This window comes from Brachyistius frenatus, unplaced genomic scaffold (genome assembly GCF_029030835.1).
Source record: "Brachyistius frenatus isolate BFR_SWC_R1_liver_20210118 unplaced genomic scaffold, ASM2903083v1 Contig_3, whole genome shotgun sequence".
Taxonomy (NCBI): domain Eukaryota; kingdom Metazoa; phylum Chordata; class Actinopteri; family Embiotocidae; genus Brachyistius; species Brachyistius frenatus.
Window position 1 is genome coordinate 10,103,802 of NW_027210602.1, and position 20,569 is coordinate 10,124,370.

At 40.6% G+C, this 20,569-nt stretch overlaps 1 protein-coding gene across 1 annotated transcript; it reads right to left on the reverse strand.

Annotated features, from left to right (window-relative positions):
- Positions 1–16,687: 16,687 nt before the first annotated feature.
- LOC138625939 (growth arrest and DNA damage-inducible protein GADD45 gamma-like) lies at positions 16,688–17,856 on the reverse strand. Its single transcript, XM_069707273.1, has 3 exons — positions 17,756–17,856; positions 17,439–17,646; positions 16,688–17,320 (listed from the first exon to the last, which is right to left on the reverse strand). The coding sequence occupies exons 1-3, from the start codon at positions 17,854–17,856 to the stop codon at positions 17,207–17,209; spliced, it is 423 nt and encodes a 140-aa protein (XP_069563374.1). The 3' UTR covers positions 16,688–17,206.
- Between the last annotated feature and the right edge of the window lie 2,713 nt (positions 17,857–20,569).

The following is a 20,569-nucleotide window of genomic DNA, read 5'->3' on the forward strand; positions in this document are numbered from 1 at the left end:
CCTGACTTTCGGAATTATAATGACGGATCAGCGCTGGATAATTCATCCGAGGGCCCTAAAATATGCAATTACTCCGCAGTTGCTCCGGATCCATTTGTCACAGCGCTCAGAGATTCGCCCACAAAAGGCAGCACTTTCATCAACACCGCAGTAAAGTGAAGCAATGTTATGGACCCGCATGTTTTGTTGTTTTTCTCCGAGACCAAGACAAAGATCTGAGACAGAACGCATAATGGTGAGAGGAAACTTTGACGAGTTGCAAAATCCCCCCACAGGGAAGAGCCAAGTCTTGAGTTTTCACCTCTCACCCACGACAATAAGGAGCCAGGGAGTAAATGAACAGCTTCCAAACTGCAATCAATCCATCATGAAACAAAGAAAAATCATTCCCCAAAGAAATCCACTGTCCAGGTTTCTTAATGTCTCATTCTGTCAACAGCAATTCTTGGCTCCTGCCGTTTGTTAAGAAATTAGCCTGACTTGACTTCATTTTATTAAAACTATCCATCTTGTGTTCACATCAAATATCTTGTTTTTGGAACAGAATTCTTCTATTAAGATTCACTTAATGACTGTAATAAACAGAGATAATAATCAGCATATGTGCCAGAAGAACTGTTGCCTTCTCTTCTCCACTGCAGGTCGAGTCTCTGATTGCTACATCTTTGTGTCTCAGAGGGACGTAGAAAGTATGAAGGCTGAAATCAACTGATTGCTTCTGTTACTGTAGGTGATCATCTCTTTCTGGGTCAGTGCTCCTCAAACGTTTTCCTTTCCCATTACATCCATCATCCCAGTGAATGGCAGCATCATTAATCGCTGAACATTTCAGTGATGGTGATGGTAAACATTGAAATGTCAAGGAAATTTCAAATTATTTCAGATTATCTTACACATTCATTTAATTAAAAAAACAAGTGCTTTTGTATACATTTCCATAAAATATGAGGAAAGGCCTCAACTTGAACAAGATCTTGTAGCGCTAAAAATTTTAATCTTTTTATCAAAAAAATGTAATCAAAGAAAATAAATCCTCTTCGTCCTCATTTTCTAATAAAGGTCTTCACGACAATACAATCTCATCAGAGGCTGAATTATAAAATGAGAGGGGGATGCAAAAGACTGAAACTAATTTAGCCATTAAATATGAAAAAGAACACTACCAACCCAGTATCATGTCAACACATGTTATACACCCAGCGGTCCACTAGAGGACAGCATGTTAGTGTCTCTGTTTTGATTGGTGTGAAAAACCATGTGGTTATTTAGGGGGGGAAAAACACTCCTAATTATCATGAGGAAAACAAAACCAGGAGAGTTACTCACGAAAAATGAAGATTCCGTTAAAAGAAATATACGTCATTGACTGCTGGACTCAAACTCTGTTCTCCTGAGAAAAAGTCTGTTTTTTTACTGATCCAATCTTCCTGCTTCCTCACAGACTGTCGCACTTTTGTACCTCATCAAATGACCCGCATCGTATCACCTTCGTGCGTCTACTTTTCACGCCAAGGCGAGGCCAACCGTCACACTGACACGCTGTCCTTCTCGTGGACTGGCGGGTGTATTGCACGCTGATCGCATTTAAATGTCAGTGGCCCTCTAGTCATTCGTTCTTGTTCCCCGTCAGATTAGTTTACTTTTATCACTGGACAGGTCATTTATACTTCTTCAGCATTGCCATTGATTCATAATGCAGTAATTGTAACTTTATATTTTGGCACTGAACTCTCCTTTGGATACAAAATGGTTTCCAACAATAAAAAATATAATTTGTGTAAATCCAAGGAAAAATGGAGGTCTTTGGATGCCAACACAACTATGAAAAAAAAACTGCATCCAAATTGTACATATAACTTCACATAAACAAATCATGGCTACTTTGAAATACTCCAAAAAACACTCGCTGGCAGTCCCAAATGTCGGTGCACATCTCACCTCTTAAACCTCAGGCATTGTTTTGTTTATTTCTTTATTTTAATTTCTACCTGTAAACGTCCTCAGATTCAGTCAGTGGCAGCTCCACAACTGTTGGGCCCAACCATCTATGGATAAGAGATACAAATTTGAAATTGAATAAGTCTCCTCTTCCTCATCAGCGGGCAAGAGTGACACTTTCAAACCTCCAACAAAACAAAAAAAATTAGATTTTGAATTGTGTCTAATCAAAACTGTAAATTAGAGAACAGATGACAGGGTCAGGGAGGTTTATATAACAACATCTCTCTGGGGTGACTTTTCATCATTGGAGTTACTGTGTTTTTATGACAGTTATGACCTCCTGGTACAAAAACCTCTCGGGTGGAAAGAGTTGATGGACTCAGGGCAGCATCTGCTTGAGATAAACTCGTCCTAGTGACATAGATAGAGTGAGAAATCACACATTGAGATTATGAGGTGAAGAAAACACATTATCTCTAAATTCTGTAAAACATCAGTGTCCAAAACCTTCGAAAGAGATGAAAATTAAATAAGGGCACAGAGTTGAAACCAAATCCATCCATCAGTGTGTTTGTTGTTCTGACCTCTGTGGAGTCTCAGCAGTGCTATAGACCAAAAACAGCTCATCAGCAAACACATCAGAGTTTATTTACTCCTGCTAACCCACTCAGCGGCGTCTCCATACAGCAGATGAAGCCTGCTCCTTTGATATCCATTACCGTATTATTCGCCAGTAATATCTCTGCCGGCATTATGGCTGTAATTATGACTGTCATTCAAGCCAGGCTTTTAACATAATTGAGTCATAAGAAATTAGCATAAAGGCTAATTTGTTTGATTATGCGTGAATTTGGGGAATTATGGGGCTAAATGATGACGGCTGTGTGGCAGGTTAAAAATGAGCTGCGGGGAAATAGTTTAAGGAGCTCTGAGGAGAAGTGCAGCGATGCAGCCGCTGTTCATAATGTGTCTGTCATGCTGGCAGATCACCGCCGTCCTGACAAAACCTCATATATCCAATCTTTGACTTTCATGCTTTAATATCAGAAGATAGATGGCACACTCCTCCCTAAAGGTCACCAGCTGATATTTTAGAGACAAACAAGACACAATGCTTGGTCTCAAAGGGTTTAATCCTAATATTAATATAACGAGATATTAATCTATGCTGGTGAAGTGATATCTATTTAAAGTAAGACTAAAATCATACTTTTTAAGTCTTCAAATCGCCGCATGGTTGTAATTTATTAATTCATTGCCATGTTATCCTGTTGTCATTTTGTCTCCTATTGGTTTTTTTTTGTTGTTGTTTTTTTATTGAATGAAGCGCCACAGTTATGAACTGCATAAGAGTCAGGAGGTGCTCGGGGTTGATGGTGGACGTGCAAAGCGCTTGACTCTTTTTTGCATGCAACCTTTTGTCTTTGGTTGCATTTAGTCCAACAGACCTCAACTGTTCCTCAGCACCTAAAATCAGTCATTAGAAGTAACATTTTATTAAACAGAAGAAGAATGCAGTAATACCAAATGCTAACACACAGTGACGTCATCCACTGGTTTGTGAACTGCCGCCCTGAAGCCTTGAGTTCAGTATTTTTTATGTCACTATCTTGTTATTTTAGAGCCAGAAGTGACCATATTTGGACGAGCAGCGGAGGAGCTGATTGGTAACCTGAAGACACTACACCCGCCTACCTGCAGCCCAACGTGACTGCGCCACTGGCCTGTCAATCAAACAGACATGCACCCTAACTAACCGTTTTGAGGCATAATATATAATTAATGATAAAATATTATTTTTAGACGGAGCACCAGAAAACCATTAAGAAGGAGTTACTTTAGTGAATGACACCATTATGACCTGTGGAAAAAAAATGTGTCACTTTGTATTACATGAGAGAAGTTGATGGGAGTATATGTAGCCAGAGCCTTTTTGGAGCCATGGGTGGTATTGCACTTTAAGGCATTTCCACATGAACTTAACCCTCGTGTTGTCCTTGGATCAAAATGACCCGCAGCTGTGTTCAACCAAGTTCTATTTTATTTTCATATTTTTGGGGGATCATTGGAGGCTGTGAGGGTTTCTTTAAAGAATGATGACCAATGGTCCCAAAAAATATAAAAATATAGAAATAAAATAGAACTTGGTTGAACACAGCTGCGGGTCATTTTGACCCGAGGACAACAGGAGGGTTAACCATTTAGACCGGGCTGACTATTTGACTGAGAGGTCTGTGGTGCAGTCAGCTTTCCACTACAGTTATGGTATTGTATTTAGTCTGATATATTTAAAAAATGTTGTTGCGGTCTGTTAGGCAGTGAGTCACTTGCTAAATTTTGAAAACAAGAAAGCCACATAAAGTAATAGATAGAAGAGCCAGTGGATTATTTGCTGGTGTTTTCTTACAAGTAAAGTTCCTTTGGATGGATGGATGGATGGATGGATGGATTTGACATGTGATTCAAATCCCTGTGATATCAATGTTTCTTGATCTCTTCTTCAGAATACCCACTTCTGCTCTGTTTTTCATGCTGTGCAGTTAAACATGAGCCCAGGTTTTGGGTGCAATCAGCTTCCAACTGAACTCTGATTTTCCCGCAAGTGCAAAAAAAATGTCACCAACAAGAATCAAAATGTCCTTTCAATTCTCTCTTTCAATGTTCAGCTCTGGCCTTGGATGTCATACCCCGAGGTCTGTCTTTGGTTGACAGCTCAGTTTTCTTTTGCAGACCCAATTTTCCAACCAAACACATAAATGGAAAGAAGATTTTCCGGTAGGACGTTTAATTTCAACAGACCGACGTGAATTCATCCACAACTTTGTGGCCATTTCTACATGGATTTGTTCTGTTGAGAACTTCTCACCATCTTCACTGAGAACTTGGTCTCTGCTGTCAGTAGAGGTGCTCGATCTCTAAAGTACAAGCAGATCAGTGAAACATTACTGACAGTTAGTTGGCTTTCGAAAACCAAGGAAACATGTTGTTTTTTTTACACTGAGATCAAAGTTTAACACAGAAAAAGGAAAGAAGCTGAAATTTAATTACGTTGTACTTATGATGAAAGAGAGTTTGAAAAAGCAACAACTTCTTCAAATCCATTTTATTACCACTTTCATTCCACACTTAACGATGGATAGATTGATTTATACACAGAGGGTTTTCTGTAAAACTTAATTAACACGGTTGCTGCAGGGCTGCAAAGTAATGAAACATATTACAACATTATAGCAACGTAGGTGGGAAATGAGCTGCTGGTTTAAGTTTAGATGAAGCAGCTTTTTTACCTAAAGGGAGCATTTATGAAACAGTTTTACTCTGAATTGGTGGTTAGAGTTACACATCCCACGACCACACACACGCAGAAAAACTAACACTGATAGAAATAAGTGTCACTTTTGTTTACTTATCAAGCAGGAAAAAGAAAACAAACTTTGTCGTGCATTTGAATAAAACATTTTGTTTATTAGTTTTGCTGTTGAAATGGATAAAATTCTAATAAGATTTTTTTTTTTGTCATTACAGTTTTGACAGAAACTACATCAAAGAATAATTCCAATGCTAAACTTCAAGTGTGGATGTGTTTTCAAGGGAGATGCTTTGCATTTTGCAACTATAACAACAAAGTAAACCCAATATATATTTATATTTATAATTATTTATTTATTTTTTTGCATTCTTGGAACCCCCTGGTTCTAGTGATGGGAAATTTTGATGCTATAGCACACAGTGAAATCTTAGTAAATGCAGTTCTGCCATCTTTGTGGCAATCAAAACTGAAGTGGCCTGCAAACAGAGTCCTGACCCTGATCCAGCACCTTTGAAATGAACTGGAACAGCGACAGTGAGCTAGTCCTTATCGCCCAGCATCAGTGTCACACATCACTCATGCTCTCGTGGCTGAATGGAAGCTCATCCTTCTAGCTAGATTCCTAAATCCTTTGGAAACGCCTGAAAACAGAAGAGTGGAGGCTGGTTAGAAGCACATTAATGGGCACAGTTTTGAAACAAGGTATTGAAACATCAAAAGAGTGAAGAGTGTTGTCTGTCCACATACTTTTGGTCGTGTATTGTAAATTCCTATCCAACTAAAAGTAACACAATAATTGTTCCAAACCCGCCCACCTTCATCTCTTGAGTCTGAGAGTTGAGCAGCGTTGAAGCAACAGCGTCTCTCCCCAGAGTCTGGGGTTGTGGCGTGCTGCGGAAGGCTTTGTGTCCTGCAACAAACTGATACTCAGAGTCAGTGAAGCGCACGAATCCAATTTGCTGTATGGGAGCATTAGAGTATTAGACTCCTGTGTTAATTTCTTTCTGAAATGACTTCCAGTCTGTTGTGTGTGCACCCTGGGACACAGAGTAGGAGAGACAGAGAGAGGTGAAGGGAGGAAAAGGGAGAAAAAAATGGAGAAAGAATCAGAGAAAACAGGGAGAACAAGATGGAGAGATGAGTAATGATCTACTAAAGTAAAGGTTTCAGTTCTATTATCAATACAGAATGCGAAGATGTATTTAAAGATAAATGTAATGTGTCAGGAGGGCATCTTCTTTGTACACAATCTATGGGAGGCCACAATAAAGTCAAATGATTTCTTCAACTAAAATCAGACGAAACCTGTCTGTTGGACTGTTTGTGTATTCATGCTGATGGAACATTTTTCATTAGGTTCATTAGTGTGGTATCAGCTGCCCTTTCATTTTAGCCTGTTTGATTTCCGGTGGGTGTTAAATCCTACTGTTTATCAAAGCCGTTGGCATCAGACAAATATGCACAAGGGATTCTTTGGTGCTTGAACTCGGATCAGAAAGGAGGCCATGCGACAGAGTAGATCAACTGCAAAAGTCCAAGTAGGGAAGAGATCGAGGTGGTTGGATGGAAAAAAGCAGGAATTTCACTCAGGAAGCCGATGTTTGTGTCCATGAGAAAGCAAAAGTCAACATGGGTTTCTGTCACATAAGTAAGTTACGTATTTATATAAGCGACGTACGAAACATTACTTACAAAAAAAAAATGTCATATTTGAACCAAAACCATGATCTTTTCATAACCAAGAAGTCGTTTTTTTCTCCCAAAACCTAAACAAATTGTTTTAGGTGTCAAATTAACCCAAAAACCCAATCTTATTCTAATCCTAGCTGAAGGCACCTTGTGTATTTCTGAGACATTTTAAGGTTGTGACAAAATTTTATGAGACGAGAACGATCTTGTGAATTCTAATCCTGAAAAGCTCAATGTGCCAAAACATTAAACTTCATCCAAGTTGCATCAGACCTTTGAGAACTCGTGTTTCTCTTCTTTCTTTGGTTGCAGTCGTCTTGCTCGTACCTCACTAGAATACATGTGTGTCTCCTTGTGTTGTTCTTGACGCACAATAATGAATGAACATGTGCTGACCCAACACGTCTGTATTAACGTCTAAGTGCACATCTATTTTCCTGCTGCTGAGAGTCTATTGAAAGACAAGTTGCTGGACGTCAGACTTCTTCGTCTGACACTGTGTTTCTCAAGTCAAGCAAATCCTGGCTGTAAGTCAGCAGAGTCTCATGCAGCTTTAACTCTCATCTGTCTGTCCCCAGTTTAATGGACTGTACGTAAAGTGAAGTGCTTGAATGTGTTAATGGCTGTAGTTTGTTGCCGTACTCCACTCTGAGCTGAGGATCCATCACGGGGAAACATGGATGAGTTTCTTTCACCGTCGTCTGATTGAATAAACACTCGCTGTGAGCTGCAAACACAGACTGACTGATGCTCCCTCGCTTCAGCTTCGTGGGTGGGAGGGTCTGGTTGTTCACGCAACCACTGACCTCAAAATCAAATAGCTCATCTTTAAGGTGAAAGGAGAGGGAAGAAAGAAGAAAGTGCCTCTAATGTTCAGCACTACTGTGACAACAGTTGAGTAGTATCTTCAGTGTTTCTGTAGGATCTTGTCAAGCCTGAGAAATAGCCTTGATGATGTCACGATGTCATCAGTTACAGCTCGACTTAGAGACTAGAGATCTTTACTAGAAAGCTTGCATTACAAAGTGAATTTTGGAATTTGGAAGATGTGGAGTCCCAACCTGGCTCCAGGCTGCACGAAGGAGTAATGTGATTTTACAGAACTAAAGAGGAAATGAATGTCACGACAAACAAAACAACAATAAAACCAAACGAGGTGGAAGAGGGGAAGAAGGGAAGGACCAGGTGACAGCCACTAGATAAAACAGTGAAGCCACACTCAGTGAGCAGGATCAGTGTGAGGGATTTATGGGTATCTAGTGGTGAGGTTGCAGACTGAAACCACCTGAACACCCCTCGCCTCACCCTCCCCTTCAAGCACGCTCTTTAGAGCCAGTGTTTGGTTTGCACCTTCTGAGCTACTGTAGAAACATGGCAGTCCAACATAGAAGAGAAGAGGCTCATTCTCAGGTAATGAAAGGTAACAAAACCACGATGATTCTTAGTTTCAGTGATTATTCACTAATGAAAACATCTGTATGAATATCATATTAATTCTGTTGAGAGGCCTGCCCAGAGGATCGTTACAGCGGCTGTTTGCAAGGCAGTGATTGTCTATTGACAGACATTATCAAGTGGCACAATGGGAATGTTTTTAGAGCTCAACCCAGGAGCTAAAAATCAGGATATCTCTGCATTTGTCGCTTTGACTTGGACCATTTTCTGTGTTTTGAGTCTCCCAACATTGTGGAAGTATGAAATACTGAATCACTGGAGGTGTCCTTTAAGTGCTGAAACCTTGGAAACCTTAAGACCAAAGAAAATGTGGAACTGTGCAGATACTGTATGTCTGGTCTGCACAGTAACTTTATGTTTGTGTTTTGCCATTTTTCTGGTTGCTTCTATACACCGACCAACCACCAGAATAGAGAGTACTTGTTAAAATAAAATAAAAAAAATTCTGTGACTTTCTGTATTTCTTTTACAGTGTGTATAATCAGATTTCAAATAAACCAAAGGAAATTCAATAGTTCAGAAACTTTGTCCTGTTTTTGCAGGTGATGTTTTGTGTTATTTTCAGCTATCAAAAGCTCTGGAAAAGAAATGTAATGGGTAAAAATCTTGCACCTTGATTTATCATCTGAATTTCATCAACACGGTCCTTTATTTTGAAAACCGGCTTAACAGAACCGGGCTGCCAACATTTAACAGTTCAGTTCAGGACGTGTTGTGATGCAGGAGTCTCTGTTAACCACTAGGTGGAGGTGTTACTCTGTTTGTCAGGCTAGGTGCCGCTGTGTGGTGATGCCTGTAGTAGCACTGTGACACCGCTGGGTGGCACAAGAAGACATGTCCATTCATTCAACTGGATATTCTCATTTAACTATCAAACAGGCAGGATGAAGGATATGTATACGATATGTGCACATTTACTTTGAGATACTTTATTTAGGTAAATCTGAATACATCCACTTTTGAATTTACCTTTCAGGATAAATTGTTACATGAAAATGTTACACAATAACCTGAAATGCATTATTAAAGATTACACCAATAATTCACAACTTGTTTTGATTCGTGATATTTTACAAACAAACAGCGTCCGGGAGGGTAGATGAGTTTTCAGCCTCTCAGATGGTTTAATTTCCAAAATGATGTCCAAAATATAACCAAAAATAGATGTTTTTTTTTTTTATTTTTTTTTTTTTTTCTCATTCTTCTCACATCAAGCATCTCATTAACCATCATATTTATGCAATACAGTCTGCAGATGTGACCCTCTGCAGGGGCCAGGCCCCTGGATTGGGACCAAATTAGCTGACCATAACTTAAGTTAGACTTGCTCCAGCTCAACCAGCTACAACAGTAAAATGCTGCTTTCAGACTGATGCATCAATATGCACTGATAATGTCATATAACTTTATATAACATAAGTCTGAGATCTTTACATCTCTCTAGACATATCTTTCTAGGGGGCGCTGTTACAGTACAGGCCTGTCACTGCACCTTCTGTTGTAAGCACTGGCCTGTTAAGACTGAAGAGCTTAAAGGTGTCATGATACTCTTTGTGCTTTAGACAGATCACAATAACTTTCCTTTACGTTGCTCATTCTTTATCAAAATAAATAAGTATGCGGGGAAAATTCCTTAAAAAATGTTTTTCACTACACTTGTTTTTCACTTTTTTCATGCAGTTATGTGGTGATGCTGAGCTCTGCATTAGTCAGTTTAATATTCAACCACTTTCAAATATGTAACATGTAGTCTGTCTATATTTTGAATTTAGGGAATTAAACATGTTTTATCAATGTGGAGTCGTTAAATGCACTGATTTCTTTTCATTGTATTTTTTTCTATTTTTTCGTTGACCACAAATCATACATACAAACTTTGTCAGGATGTGACTTTGTGACGGTTGCAAAGAGAGGAAATAAAAGTTATTTTAACACAACTATTTTACTTGTCTTTTTTCACCGACACTAATCAGTCGGAAACACAGATCATCCTGCAGTAGTAAAACAACAAAATGCCCTCCTACCTATCTGGCTAATTGGGACACAGAGTTGTTAATGGCCACACACCAATAGCCAATCAGGAGATCAGAGATTAGTTGTTGCTGAGAAGAGCAAGAGCAGAGCTCTGGCTGCTATTGGCTTGGGCTGAACTTGTTTTAGTGATTCCTGAACAGATGATGAGCCTGCGCCCATATGGCAGACCTGTGGGACCCCTTTGTGCTGTGACTGATGTGACTCCCATCAACTTTAAAGGCTTCCTCCATCACTTTAAGAGCACCCCACCCCCACCACCATCCTCTGCTGCTGCTGCTGCTGTTGCTGCTGCTGCTGCTGATCTGCAGGATGAATGGGGAGTCAGCTCCACCTTGATCTGGCAAAGTGTGCCTTTTGTTTTGTATACAGCCCCCCCTCCTCCCTCCCGCTCCCTCCTCCTCTTCCTCACCCCTGCAGCCTGCACACACTCAAAGCTCCAGACTTTGTTTTTGGTGAAAGGGGCCTTCTCAAATGTCCCGTGCAGCCAACAGCAGCTGCTCCTGGACCTCGCCATTCTCTGGCACAAAGGAGAAGAGAGGGCCGGGGTCTCGGTGCTCCTTTGTGCGGAGCCCCTCCTGTCGTTTTTCTGCTCTTTGTGCCCATTGATGAGGGTGTAGAAGTGTTGGCTGTGGCTTTTGTGCGAGTTTTGTTTTGGTGAGGGTGAGCAGTGGATGGGGAGGGCGGGGAGGGGAGACATGCACATTTAGCCATCTGATCTTCCTTTTCAGCACATACACAGATACAGACAAGTGTTGTGTAACTCCGTCTCAACTCTGGTCTCGAGTCCACATTATTCCATGAATGATGGTGAATTTGGACACAAGTCAGTCTAGAAATATGGTCAAATCTATTTTGTCAAATATCTTTTTAAAAGCTTTAAAAGTTGACCTTGATTTAAATGTATTTTTTTTGTCAAATTATTTCCAAGAGAGAACGTTGATGCTCTATATTCCTAATCTGCTTTATTTCCCATTTAAAACACATACACAGTGTTGATATAGCATCTGAGCTGAAGGCCCTTGAGTGCCACAGCACTGAATGGAGACACAGACCAGTGTTTTGGCAACAGCTGGCAGTGTGTCAACTCTTTGGGTCCACTTTGTCTTAACAAGCTGCAACAGTGGACATAAACAGACAAACACCTTGTTTTTATTTTTATTTATATGCACTTAAAGATCAAATCTAATGCACCGTATACTTTCATTCCCAGCAAACTATTTGATGAGCTTTAGATAAGGCAGAAGCAGGAACACAAATTCTGTTATTATATTGGAGCTCTGAACTGAATAATTATATCTAAATGTAAATAAACAGCAGTTTGGTTCAGATGTCATTCTACCAATCAGAGCGCAGCATCCCGAGGGCTTCAGGTTTGCTAATGTAATTAGTGATTAGATTAATTATGAGCTGGAGCAAGTTGGACTGATGGAGATCAGAGCCAGAAATTAGCATCAACAGCTGACGGCTGGGAGAACGGCGGGGGGGTTCGCGTGTGCACATGCACAGATCTGACTGAGTGTACACACTCAGAAAAACACATGAGTGTGTGGTTTAACCCTCAGCCTGCTCTGACCTGCAGCAGACTTATGGTAATGACGGAGGAAGATATTAGCATCGTTAAAAATTGTATTAGCATAGTTGTCAGACAGAGTAAGTCAGCAGACTTTAACAACTGGAACTTTTGGATCCATCTTCTGATGCATTTTTCTGCAGCTTTATTTTTCTAGAGTAACTAGATAGACGTGAAATAACTCACGTACAATAACTCACCTCTGGCAAAATCCATCACATAACAATAACACTGTTGACTGTGTTTCTTGGTTGTTTGTATATAATATATATAGATATATACTGTACTGTATATACTGTGCATTTTATATTTTATATTTTTACTACTATTTTACTGCTATGTTATTGCTTTTCTATTATTCTATTATTATATATTGCTTCCTGTATGCTGCTGTAGCAAAAAGATTTCCCCTCGGGGATTAATAAAGTAACTACCTAACCTAACCTAATGTTTAACTTTGTTACGGCTCCAAGAGGAGTGAATGCTTTGTAGTTTTAGATACATGCTGCCATGAAAGTCAGGGAAAATAAACAGATAAACTAACAAACAAACAAATATAGATAAGTGAAAATTAATTTTAGGTTTTAGATTGAAAAGCTGATGCCAGTATTCGAGTCAACCGTCCAACCAAAACACCAACAAAATGCAAGAACACACACGACCATGCCCGCAAACAAACACACACACACACACACACACACACACACACACACACACACACACACACACACACACACACACACACACACACACACACACACACACACACACACACACTCAGCCTCCAGCCCTTCATTACCATCTGCTGCAGCTCTCCAGCACAGAAAAGACTGTGGGAGGAGGAGAAGGAGGCTTTTATATTGAAAGGACACTTGAGAAGCAGCATGTGGCTGCAGCAGCAGAGCTCCTAATAGCTGGGGTTGAGACAGAGGGCAGCTGAGGTTGGTCAGGGTTCACAGGGACGAACAGAAAATCCACTTTGAGTAATGTTCACAGGTGTATTTTTCAACTGTGCACTTCCAGGTGAGCTGTTCTCACCCGATTCCAGTGGTTGTCATGCAAAGCTACGCTAACCACGCCCCGACTTCAGCGCTGCACACAGGCATGACATTGATCCTATCATCAGGATTACAGTGAAAATCCATTTCCTAAGATGTCTGTAGCTGAGCTCAGTTCAGTCCAGTGATGTAAGAGTAAGTGCTGCAGCTCCGTCCTGTTGTGTTGTGACTTCAGTTGTGTTTCTGCTGACTGTCGGGGACCTGGTTGTTAATCAGGATTTGGTTCTGAATGGATGAATGGCAGAAGGCTTGTGCCAGGCACAGGGCCTCCCTCCTCCCCCTCCTCCCCTTCCTCCCCCTCCCCCTCTCTTCCTTTCTCCTTGTCATTAGATTGGACAGCAGATGGAGTGAGTGCTGGATTGGTTGCCGTGGAGATGTAAAGGAGTGATAGTGATTCAGCTGGTCCTGTTGGTCCATTTTGTTTCCCCTTTATTGACATAAAGGGTTTGTGGGGGTGATGGTGTGCACACGTAGATGTGCAACAAAGAGAAAGATGAAGCTTCTTTACGTGCAACTGTACTGATTTAGCTCAACCACTTCTTCTTTAGTGTATTTTGGTTTAACTTCCTATTCTGGTGAAATGTTGGAATATGACAACTTGTAACCAGAAAAAAGATTGTGGGGTAAGAAGTGTGTGTGTGTGTGTGTGTGTGTGTGTGTGTGTGTGTGTGTGTGTGTGTGTGTGTGTGTGTGTGTGTGTGTGTGTGTGTGTGTGTGTGTGTGTGTGTGTGTGTGTGTGTGTGTGTGTGTGTCACTGCAGGACGTGGGGGCTGCAGCAGCTGTTGACGCCACAATAGTTCACAGTGACAGGCTGCATGCAGGTCAGAGTGACTTTAGAGTTCGAATCCAAACACACAAAAGCCTCCTAAATGTTCTGAATTGCAAATTTGAAAAAGAAAATAAAAACCAAAGTGTGCCAGGAGCAAAAGATCACCTCCATTAAGTTGCAGCTTCTGTTTAGTTCATGTTTCTTTTCTTCTTCTTTTTTTACAGTGAATACAATAAAACACAGTTACCATGCTTCTAACAATAAGTCGTTTTGCAGTTAACACTTGTAGTCACTCAAACAACATGTCATCAACTGGGAGTCACTGGGATATTTAAATCTTAAATAAACTTTCTTTCAATCAACTCATTTTAAAGGACCATAGCTTATAAAAATATATATATATATAAAACAAGATGAAGTTCTGTCAGACTACGAGATTCTGCAGCAATTTGACTGTGTAAAAGCTCTCGAAGTAGGAAAAGCGTGCCCCTCTGTTTTAGGTAAAAACTGCAGAACATACAGAGCATCCAGAAAGTATTCACAGCGCTTCACTTTTTACACATTTTATATTACAGCCTTATTCCAAAATGGATTCAATTCTTTTTTTTTTCCTCAACATTCTACACACAATACCACATAATGACAAAATGAAAAAAGTTTGTTTAAAATTTTTGTAAATCTATTAAAAATAAAGAATGAAAATATAACACATACATAAGTATTCACAGCCTTTGCTCAATACTTTGTTGAAGCACCTTTGGCAGAAATTACAGCCTCAAGTCTTTTTGAGTATGATGCTATAAGCTTGGCTCCTATTTCTGGGCAGTTTGTCCCGTCCTTCTTTGCAGGACCTCTCAGGCTCCATCAGGTCGGATACCACAAGGCATCTGTGAGCTAAATATGCAGCTACAGCTAGCAGGTGGTTAGCTTAGCCACAAAACAATAAATATAATTTTTGAACTGTTCTAACAAGATAAACGTGTTATTTAGGGAGCTTTAAAGGTGCTGGTATGGTGTTTGTTACTAGTTTGATGGAGATGGCCCCTTCTTTGTGCTAAGCTAATATAGTGTATACTTATTGTATACTTTTTTTGGTTGGCCTTTATTTCTGTAGCTAAAATTGTTTTTGTTGCTGACCCGTCTACACCCGGTAGATCAGTAACTCCTGTGTCTTTGAGGTAAAACTGGTTTTGTAGGAAGAGTCTGATGTCCTTGAAGAGAGGGACATAACAGTGCCGTTCCCCCGAGGAAAAGCACATGTGACGACAAGGTAAAGTGGTGAACAAATCATCATACATGTATGTCACTGTTCTTTTGGAAAAGTTAGACAACAAGGCTAAAAAAGAAGTCCCACAAAATCAAGTTCTAAGAACTGTTATGGTTCTCAGTTCCTGCAGTCAAGACACAAAAAATGTGGGAACTACTTCATCTTTTAATTATTTAAACTATAACAAAGTCCCTGCAGTCAGAAAGTATCTTATGGAGCTCTGGTTCCCAACCTTGTTTTGCCTGTGACCCCCTAAAATATTTCTTCTTAAGGGCGCTATAGTCAGTTTGTTTACCAGTTGTGAACACTTTATTAGTACATATGAATGGGATGAACTAATGTCGTCCCCGGTAATCAAAGTCATTGTCCGTAAGACTTTAAAAAAATTAAAAAAAAATACTTTGAAATTTAATAGAAAGAAAAATAATGAAAAACATTTGTATTTGTAGGTTTTTCTTCAGCATCAAAGCATCCAGTGATCTCTGCACATCCAAACAGGAGCAACTAACAACTGATTCAGAAAAAAGTTAATGGCACTAATTTGTCAAAATTTGTAAAATGAGTTTCAGAGAGAACAGCAGCACATTGATGAGTTTAGAGGTTGCAGCTCGCCTGTTAGCATTGTTGTCTCTCTAAGGTCTATGTTGGTGTTAATAGCATATCTCCATAAGATTGGAAAAGACATTTTTAACTTCTTCTTATTGCACACAAAAGTCCAACTTCACACTGTGCTGATACAGTGAGGGAAGTAAAGAACAAGTCAGTGTAAAAAGAAACTCAGATTCACAGTGAAATAAGGATTGGATTTAGATTGCAGGAGGAACAGCAGGTCAGCAGAGGACAAGAGGAGGTGGTTTTAACTGGAATTATTAATGGAGAGGGAGTGAACATGCCATGACGAAGTAATACCGGTAATCAATAAGAAATGTATTGTCATAATTTTGCATTTTGCTTCAATGTTCTTTATCCGTCTCCCTCAGTTTGCATAAAGAAATGATTTCAACCTTCTGGTCTCTCTGCACGTTTCCTAAAGTGTGTGACTATTCTTTGAAGCCTTCTATATAGACAAATAAAACAAAGCCTTACGCACCTGCTCGGTATAACATTCAACCGCTCACATTTTAGTTGGTACATTTAATAACTGAATAATTCCCTCTGCTTCTTCATGGGAGAAATTACAACAAATGGTGTGTAAAAGTAGACTGAGGTAATTATATAAGATGACTGATTTGTCCAGACTCAGATTTAAATGCACAGGAATCAAAATAAAAGATTTGACCACAGGGAAGGTCCACAAACCAAATAACCACTAGTGAGCAAAAATGAATTCAAATATTTTATTTGTAGGTTTTCATCTTACAAAAAAATAGATATAAAGAGAACAAATTATTTAATTTGTCATCAAGCTGAAGGGAAAGTTCCTTCAAGAAATAGAACATTTTCATTTTGTTTTTTTTCTCTCTGTTTCACATTTAAATATTCAGTCAGATTAACATAATTGTATTTTTATTTTTTTTATTTTAACACTTTTACATTTTTCTTAAGTTAAATATCTAAAGTGAAACCTTTAGGTTATTTTTTAAGTCATATTTGTGTCGTTGTTAAATTTCTAAAGTGAAACCTTTAGAGAATTAAGACAATTCTGGAAAGTGGGAAAGATTTCCGCTGATTGCAACTGTTGTCATGTTGCTCAGCAAAGAGGCCATCTTTAAAAAGTCCCTTTTTAAGAAGTCCTCTTCCTCAGCACCGCTTCTTCTCCTACTGCGCGTGCTTGAACGTGCGACATTTGCTCTGTGGGACCACAGGACGCAGAACTCGCTTCTCCTTCCTCTCCAAACCTCATCCGCACAAAGAATGAGGGTCGATGTGTCGCTCTTGTGGCATACCTGACCTCATTCACATAAAGAATGAGAGTCATCTTGGCATGGACGGGACAAGAGGCGACGGTTCACGGGGGCCCCCTCGGGCCGGCGCCGTGCTGCCTGGACGGGAATCCTCCTCAGGAGTATCCAGGGATGAGCAGAAACAGGGTCATCCTGGTCATCAGGATGAGTATTTCCAGGTAAGAAGCTTCGCAGCATCTGCTCAGGCAGGTGAGGAGCCAAGTCCCAGATCAACGCTCGGGGAGGCTGATCTCAGGAACCCAGTCGTTCAGACGGCGGCTCTCCTCACAGAACAGGTGCAGCTTCTCCAGAGCAGGGTCCTCCCAAGACCCGTCAGCTGGGTTCTGTTCAAACAAGAGAGGGGAAGTACATTTAGTCACGTGTTTCCTTCCAAAAAGCACCACATATTCAGACTGGACATGCTTTCGGATCCGACGGTCTCCTCCACTCAGCTCTGCGTACCGTGATGAGGACGCAGTGGGCATCTTCAAGCTGCTCCGCCTTGTCTCCAACGATCTCAGCCAGACGCTGCATGTCGCTCACTCTGACGATGCTGATGTCGTTGTCGAAGCAGAAGGACTGGATGAGGGTGAAGTGGATCTGGAGAGCGATGTCACAATCGAACTCCTCATCCACGGCCAGGACGCAGAAAGACACGCTGTCCAGGTCACTGTGGACAAAGAAAAGTCAACTCTGGTTAGCTGCTGTTGGATGTCGATCAAGGTGATTGTTTAAAGAAGATGCAAAAGTCACATATAAGTTCTGTTCAGTTTACTTACTCAGTCATGATTTTGGCGCTCTCGTAGACTCCAACAGTGAGTCGGTCTTCGCTCTGAGCGCAGAGCAGAGCTTCCTTCAGAGATTTTCCAGGAGACTGCATGGTTCAGCTCAAGTGGTTTAGAAAGTCCAAAGAAGAGTGTTTGTGCTGCTGCCAGGAGTCTTCCAGCATTTATACTGCAAAGTCGGCACACGCTCACTTCCTGATTGGCTGATTGGAGCACAATGGCAACAAGAGACCAGCAGCACCCACCCCACCCTCAGGGACGCGTGCCTATAGAAAAGTCTCAGAAAGTCGGGGGCAGCTTTGGTTGAAAGGATGAGATGTAGAAACTCTCTGACCTCTAAATGATTCTTTCAGCTTACAGGACTAATGAAACCACACAGGAAGACCAGACTGCTGTCACCAAAGTCCGCAAAGTTCTGCAAGATTTAGAAGCTGTTGTCCATTGACATTGTTTCATATTTCAAGACTGAAGAAACAGATGTTTAAATGTTTTCCCTCACAATCAACTAAGCAATTGACTTTCAGTCATTCACCGAGTCTGATTTCATTTTTGTAAAAGTTAAATTGTTGTTATGAGGAAACACAGTTCAGACTTTAGTTTGAACTGAAAGCGCTGTACCTTCGGTAAAAAATGAGTTAAATGCACAAATCAAACACACATCACATGTTGCTGGTTTATTTTCACATTGTGTGGAAATGAATGGAAGCCAAAAGCTGACTGTGGTGAAAATCTTAAAAGTGATTTTGAATCTTGAAATGTGAAACAGAATGAACAGAAAATGTCGCTCCTCTGAAAGGTTTCACCTGATACAACTTCCTTGTAGCTAAAGGTTGTTGTTTTTCTGTCTGATGAAAACCTAAAAGATAAAAGTCTGAGTTTCAGGTTGTTCTCATTGTTCTGGTTAAAGTTGATCAAATTAAGTTACTTAAATCCTTAATATTTTATTCCTGAATATTGATGTAGACAAAAGCTGTCTGTAAAAATTCTATAAATATCAAAATTAAGTAGCTAACAGCATGTTACTGAAAATACCTGAATAGATCATTAGTAAAATATACATGGTTTGTATAAGGAAACTAAAACGTGCAATAACACTGACAAGTCCCTTACATTCCTTTTAACACGTTTCATACCCCAGATAATGAGAGAATAAAATGAAATCATTAAAACTGAAAATCAGCACCATGTATCAGAAAGCTGCATCAACCTGCAGCTTCTCTGTGTTCTTTTCTTTTTAGGCCAGGATATCCACCATCTCAGCTGTACTGGATGTCAGACAGACTTTTACAACTCATGACCAATTTCACGGCATGGACTGTTTCTGTAGATTAGGTAGTGGCACGCGCCGGTGCTTTGCATGCGTAAAGACGTTCCTCACTTGAGGCGCGTGGCATCTGGAGATCTCTCAGTCGGCATCACTCTCCACAGCAACGGGGAGATATACCATCTGTCCCTCGGGGGGAAGGTGATGGGACGATGGACAAAGGAAGGCGGGCAGCACCTGCTGGGCGTAATGGCTGCAATGTTTAATTCCGCTGCAAATATCATTAATGGGTTTGAATTCTGAGTTGAATAAAATGCAGAAACGTAACTACGTCACACTTCAGTTCAGTGGGTTTCATATTTATTGTATTTATGGCACGAAAGGGAACTTATTTAATCAATGAAAAATTATTCAGTAGGATATTGTATTTTCATTTCCTAAAACATGGGACTATTTTCTTTAGACATAAGCCACATCAGGACACACTGGAATCCAAATATTTGAACAACTTTGACTATCTTGCCATCTTTCGACACTTTCCATCATTGCGGAGACACGATGGGCTCTGCTGACGGAGGCCACCATAAAACATAAAAGAGCTTTGACCACCAACACCTGTCGCGCGCTGCCGGGGAGGCCTCCGTCTGCCAGATGTGCTCCAGCAACAATAGGTTGGTATCGATTTGCACGCGCCTGCCCTGTGGCTGTGCAAGCTGATCCTTCCGGACATAGATCAGTGTTTGAGTCTCGATCAGCTGCTTCCAAATCAAACTTTAGACCAAATTGACGCCTTTCAATGTGCAGATGAGTTTAACAGCACGCGGACTGAAGCTGAAAGCGACGTGTAGACGTAAACAAACAACACCGTTGCTGCAATAGTTTGCAGATAAGCGTTTTGTTGTCAAACACAACACTTTCAACATTCTTGCATGTGTTTACATCTCAAACTGAAAGTGGTTTTTATCTGCCTTTCACGCACGGCAACTTTTGGAGATAACACTTTTCATTGTGGAAGTTTGGACCATAAGCTCTCCTCTTTGGCATTAAAATGTCATCAAAACTCAGACAACAGACTGTCGAATGTGAAGACTTGCAGACAAAAGCTCGGCGCGCCCTGCGGTCGAGGTTGACCTGGGTTTATAGGAGAGGGTGGCGGGAGGGGAGGGGGAGGGGGGGGGTCACTCATAGCGACAGTACTCCATCTGCCGCTCTGCCTTCCGTAGAACAATAGCGCTGAATCAATCACCGCCAACCTGTGTCTCCTGCACCGCCTCCCAACTCCACCCCTCTCACCCCCTCTCTATTTAGGCAGCAGTGGCAGCAGGCCTGACCTGATGCAGGATGGGGTTTGGATTATTATGCAGATTAAATAGCACCAAATAAACACGAGATGTTGAAGAGAATCAGCTTTATCAGTGAACCAAGTGAAATACAGCCGTGCGTAAAAGTTTGCCCATGGTAACTGTTATGGATAATTCATTAAAAAAAAAACAACATTAAAAAAAAAAAACTGTCAGAGGTATGTTTATTTAGAACTACATAAA

Bases quoted from the DNA above. Each gene is read 5' to 3' on its own strand.
- LOC138625939 (XM_069707273.1), bottom strand. From the start codon at position 17,856: ATGCAGTCTCCTGGAAAATCTCTGAAGGAAGCTCTGCTCTGCGCTCAG. The intron at 17,647-17,755 runs GTAAGTAAACTG...CTTTGTCCACAG, and splicing joins AGCGCCAAAATCATGACTGA to TGACCTGGACAGCGTGTCTT. The intron at 17,321-17,438 runs GTACGCAGAGCT...TTGTTTGAACAG, and splicing joins CCCACTGCGTCCTCATCACG to AACCCAGCTGACGGGTCTTG.